Source organism: Orcinus orca, chromosome 16, assembly GCF_937001465.1.
Source record: "Orcinus orca chromosome 16, mOrcOrc1.1, whole genome shotgun sequence".
NCBI classification, from domain to species: domain Eukaryota; kingdom Metazoa; phylum Chordata; class Mammalia; order Artiodactyla; family Delphinidae; genus Orcinus; species Orcinus orca.
Genome location: NC_064574.1, coordinates 15,065,179 through 15,071,178, shown reverse-complemented (window position 1 = coordinate 15,071,178; position 6,000 = coordinate 15,065,179). Strand labels below are relative to the sequence as shown.

The window sequence follows — 6,000 nt, the reverse complement described above, 5'->3', positions numbered from 1 at the left end:
CAGCATTCATTACATTTATAGGGTTTCTCTCCTGTGTGGGTCCTTTGATGTTGAGTAAGGTTTGACTTAACACAGAAGGTTTTCCCACATTCATTACATTTATAGGGTTTCTCTCCCGTGTGAGTTCTCTGATGTACGGTGAGGGCTGACTTCTGACAGAAGGATTTTCCACATTCACGACATTTGTAGGGTTTTTCTCCTGTGTGAGTTCTCTGATGCTCAGTGAGGTTGGACTTTACAAAAAAGGACTTCCCACATTCACTACATTCATAGGGCTTTTTTCCTGTGTGCACACTCTGATGTTGAGAAAGGTCTGTTTTCTTAGGGAAGCTGTCCCCACATTTATTACAGTCATAGGTTTTCTTCCCTTTGTGAGCCCTCTGATTTTGAGTGAGGTGTGATTTCTTATTTAAGACCCTCCCACTTTCACTACACTCATTATTTGGTTCCCCCAAGCACATTCTCTGATGTTGACTGAGTTTCAACATCTTGTGGGAGGATTTCTCACACTTACTACCTTTAAAGCTTTTCTTGCTCGTGTTAATTCTCTGCTTTAGAGCGAGGCAGGACTCCTTTTTCACAGCTTTCTCACTATCATTACACTTACTGGGTTTTTCCGTTGTGTGAGTTCTCAGATGTTGAGTCAGGTGTGGCTTTTTGTGGAAGGATTTCCCACACTGGTTACAGTCATAGATTTTCTCTTCTGTATCAGTTCGTTCATTTTGAGTGTGGGATGACTTCTGCAAGGCTTCCTCACTTCTGTTATACTCATCAGGTTTTCCTCCTGTGTGCATTCTCTGATGTTGAGTAAGGTTCGACTTCTCGCTAAAAGATTTCCCCAATTTGTTACATTCACAGTGAGCTCTCTGATGTTCACGTTTTGACTTCAAGCATGAGGATTTCCTATTTTTACTGGATTTGTGTGGTTTCCTTTCCTTAAGAGTTCTTGGACAAGCACCAAGCTTTAACTTTTGGAGGAAGGCTTGTCCATATTTGTTACCTTCAGAGGGTTTCTCTCTTGTATGAGCTCTCTTACATGCAACAAAGGCTGTTTTTCTGTGAAAAGCTTTCTCACAATGATTATATTCAAGACATTGCTCCAAAGCTGAATTCTTCTGACACTGAATAAAGTCCTCAATTTGTCTGTGGGATTTCCTCTTTTGATCATTTTCACTGGGCTTGTTCCCTGTATGGGTTTTCTCATTCACAGTAGTAAGGAATCCACATCCATTGAAATCATTAGATATTTTTCTCACACTGCTTCTATTACTAATAACTAATTCAAAAACACTTTTCAAGTTTGTTACAAATGGGTCACATTGATGGGATATTTTTTTTGAGGGCACTGGATTTGTGGTCATATTAAGTGTTTCTCTGAAGGTCTTATTTCTATCCTCAGTCAATGTTTTGTTGTTGATGAATAAACCTTGCCTCAAATACTTGTCTTCATTTTCTTGGCTTATCTCTTCCATGTTATTGGTTCTTTGGACTTATAGAAATATAAAAAATTAACATACATTATAAATCTTAACACATTTCTTAAGGAATAGGCTTGTATACAAATGCCCTAAGTTAATTCTTAGGTTTCAGACACAGTCTCCTGGGATGAAAGAACTTCTAAGCACATATTTATCCTACTCTTTTAGTTGGTACATGAAAACAAAAACAAAAATACATATTGCAGTAGAAAAAGGGAGAGAAAGCTGAAAATTAATACTAGAAGCTTCGGCTTGTTACAAAAATTACCTCAAAATGGATGGAGAGTTTGAAATAAAACACAAGGAGTGGTGAAGTGAGTCTAAAGGATGTCAGGAAAACAAGTGATCCAAGGATGGAGGGTATTAAAAGAATGGGGCAAAGATAAGGGACATTGAATAGGGAGACAAGGAAGACTAAAGGGTGATCAAGGGAAGGGTCAGGGCAAAGATAGAGGATAAGCCATGTTTGCATATCATTTGATTCTATCAGAGCTAATCAATAGTTATTTGTCTTGACTGACAACTCTACTTTTCCCTCTTTCAATCTGCTGACGTACTGTACCAAATGACTGTGCCCTGTCACAATACTAATTTTTAATTTCACTTTTAAAATACTGAAGTATAATTGATTTACAATATTGTGTTAATTTTAGGTGTACAGCAAAGTGATTCGGTTATGCATGTACATATGTATATACCTATATTCTTTTTTCGATTCTTTTCCATTATAGTTTAATACAAGATATTGAATATAGTTCCCTGTGCGATACAGTAAAACCTTGTTGTTTAATTCTACTTTCACATCATTTTTTATTCCTCTCTGATTTCTCTTTTTTTGTGAGAACTCAAGCACCTGGCTATTCGACTTGGTCTTAGGACCTTTATTAATCTTTGTCTTAAAATTTTTTGGCTATGAGTGATTATTATTATCTTCTACTATTTTCATTTTATGCAATAACATTGGTTATATGCTTAAAAACTTAAGACTTCTCTGTAGCAGATAAAACAAATAGAGGCCGATATGCTAGCAAGAAAAATCTGATATTGGATTTTCATACTTAGACTTTATACTAGATTTTTATACCTAAATTCACAACACATGTTCAACTGATCATCCCACAAGCCTACAGTATTGTCAGCTCCTATCAGACCAGGGTATTTAATTCCATCAATTGTGTGTTTCCAACAACAAATACACTCTCATGGTCTTCACTTAGCACATATTATGTCCTTAGCTCTACTCAGAACCTAGATATCCTTCAGAGTAATGCTACTATTCCACTGTTAAAAAAAAATCTCAACACTTTAAGTTCCATTTGTGGTAAAATCGCCAAGTAAATACTGTCTGCATAATATGTTCTAACTCTATTTCCACAGCTACGTTACTTTCTCTCTATTTCTGTGAACAAGCCTGACTTTAATTGCTTTTGGCAGTTTTTCCACTTTTTTTTAAAGTTTGGGATTTCAGCTGCCTCGAACCTATAAGAAAAATGGAATTGACATTAAATTTTTTTTCCTTGTGGCCTTTGGATAATTTGCAGGGGGAAAAAAAGGGCGATGCTGACTACATTTGCATCTGCATATTGGGAATTCACTCTTTCCTTCTAAAAAACACTTTTTTCACGTGGCTCCTGGGAAACCCCTGACTCCTGATTCTCCCTCTACCATAGTGGGTGCTCCTTCTTGGTCTCTTTTGCTAGAGCCCTATGTCTCCGTGACCTCCAAATGTAATGCTCAAGGGTGCAGTCCCTGACCTCTTCTCTTACCTACTATCTTACTCAGAGTAGAATTCAGTCTTACCAGGCTTATAAAGCTTTGCCTCTAGCTAACTCTCTGACATCATCTGCTGTTTTCTCCTCACTGAACCCTCTCCGGTCCCACCAACTTCCCTGCTGTTCTCTGACTACACCAGGCATGCTCCTGTCTCACAGTCTTGGCATCTGCTGTTCCTTGATCTGGAATCTCTCAGATAACCCGTCGCTCACTCCATCCCTTCATTCAAGACTCCATTCTACTCTCCTGTTCAACTGTCCACCTCCTCAAAGGGGCCTTCCCTGACTTCCTTTTGAAAAAGGACTCCCTGTCGGTCTCCATCCCCTTCATCTGACTTTAATTTATCAGAGTACCAATTACTACCAGACATGTTACATATGGATCTGCTATTTGGATCTACTGACAGGAGCAGAGACTTTGCTTTGTATCTCCTGTGACTTAGAACATGACTGGTGCATAGCTGGTGCTTCGTAAATATTTATTGAATCAAATGATCCATCAACAAATGCATATTTACAGAACATTTGGCACAGGAGGGAACGTAAAGGATAGCCATTATTGCACAGAGAGAAAAACAGAGAAATAAAGGTCTAGGATGAGGAAGGCAGCAACTGGATTCTACAAAAACCAAGCGAATCTCTCTCTATAAAAGTCAAACAGAAAACAAAGAGCATTTATATATGAGAGTGATATATGGAGGCTTAATATCTAAGGTATGGTAGTCATCTGCCTTTAGTCACTCCTAAAAGTCTGGAGCCTCTAAAAGAGATTCCTAAAACCCATTTCAAAGATATTACCCCCTGAACTGGCCACTTTGGATCCAGTTTCCCCTGGCTGCCTTCCAGGTGACCGCATTAACTCACCTGGGTGGCTCTCACTTGGGAGTTGTCCCTTTAATATCCACGGTTCTTCTTCCTGTTCCAACTTGAGTATCAGCTCAGGTTTGGAAACACAGTGACCTGTTGTGGGAAACGACATGGGACTTGGCAAAGTTGCTTAGGAGTCAAGCCCTTTGAAGAATCAGAAGGGAGAAGCTTTAGGAGCTGTAGAATGATGGGGACCCTTTCACTAGGGAGGTGAGAATACAATATCCTTTCAAGTTCCCTAAAAGGTTTTTGAATCCAAAACCTCATGTGCATGATGCGCCACAGTGACTTGGTTCCTAAGACAGGAAATGCATGCTGTTGGGAGCTGCACGGGAAGCTGGGCTTACCCAGGGACACCAGGTGCCCGTAGTTCTCCAGCATCACATCCCTGTACAGGAGCCTCTGAGCACGGTCCAGCAACTGCCACTCCTTCTGGGTGAAGTCCAATGATACATCCTCGAACAACACCGATCCCTGTAATAGCCCAAGGCTGCTCAGTCTGCAGTGCTCAAGACCAGATGGCACGGGAAATATGTAGGGGGTACTGATCCTACCGTATTCACTGTAAAGAGTTGCCCAGAAAATGTTATAAAGGTCGTCTACCACATACCTTCCATCATGTTATACAGGCAGACCCCAGAGATATTGCAGGTTTGGTTCCAGACTACTGCAATTGAGTCACACGAATTTTGGGGGGTTTCTCAGTGCATATAAACATTATATTTATGCTATTTACTAAGCGTGCAATAGCATTATATCTAAAAAAGCAATGTACATGCCTTAATTTAAAAACACTTTATTGCTTAAAAAATGCTAACAATCGAGCCTTCAGCAAGTTGTAATCTTTTTGCTGGTGGAGGGTCTAGCCGTGATGTTGGTGGCTGATCAGGGTGGTGGCTGCTGAGAGCTGAGGTGACCATGGCAATTTCTTAAAATAAGACAACAATGAATTTTGCCACATTGATTGATTCTTCCTTTCATGAACGATTTCTCTTTAGCATGCAATGTTGTTTGATAGCATTTTACCCACAGTAGGACTTGTTTCAAAATTGGAGTCAATCCTCTTAAACCCTGCCACTGCTTTATCAACTAAGTATGTGTAATATTCTAAATCCTTTGTTGTCATTTCAACAATCTTTGCAGCATCTTTCCCAGGAGTAGATTCCATCTCAAGGAACCACTTTCTTTGCTCATCCAAAAGATGCAACTCCTCATCTGCTAAAGTTTTATCATGAGATGGCAGCGATTCAATCACATCTTCAGGCACCACTTCTAATTTTAATCCTATTGCTATTTCCACCACCTCTGAAGTTACTTCCTCCACTGAAGTCTTGAACTCCTCAAAGTCATCCTTGGGGGTTAGAATCAACTTCTTCCAAACTCTTGTTAATGTTGATATGCTGACTTCTTCCCATGAATCACAAATGTTCTTCATGGCATCTAGAATGGTAAATGCTTTCCAAAACGTTTTCAATTTATTTTGCCCAGATCCATCAGAGGAATACCCATCTACAGCAGCTATCACCTTATTTTTTTAATTAATTAATTAATTTATTTTTGGCTGCTTTGGGTCTTTGTTGCTGTGCGTGGGCTTTCTCTGGTTGCAGCGAGCAGGGAGTACTCTTTCATTGTGGTGACAGACTTCTCATTGTGGTGGCTTCTCTTGTTGCAGAGCACGGGCTGTAGGCATGCAGGCTTCACTAGTTGTGGCACGCGGGCTCAGCAGTTGTGGCTCACGGGCTCTAGAGCGCAGGCTCAGTAGTTGTGGCACACGGGATTAGTTGCTCTGCGGCATGTGGGATCTTTCTGGACCAGGGCTTGAACCTGTGTCCCCTGCATTGGCAGGCGGATTCTTAACCACTGCACCACCAGGGAAGCCCAGT

General features: G+C 40.3%; 1 protein-coding gene across 1 annotated transcript in view; it reads right to left on the bottom strand.

Moving 5' to 3' along the window:
- Positions 1-346: 346 nt before the first annotated feature.
- ZNF334 (zinc finger protein 334) overlaps positions 347-6,000 on the bottom strand; it is a 33,257-nt gene continuing 27,603 nt past the window's right edge. Inside the window, 4 exon segments of the mRNA XM_049698850.1 lie at positions 347-536; positions 538-1,489; positions 4,115-4,210; positions 4,465-4,591. Coding sequence (XP_049554807.1) covers positions 482-536; positions 538-1,489; positions 4,115-4,210; positions 4,465-4,591 — 1,230 coding nt within the window. The 3' untranslated portion in view covers positions 347-481.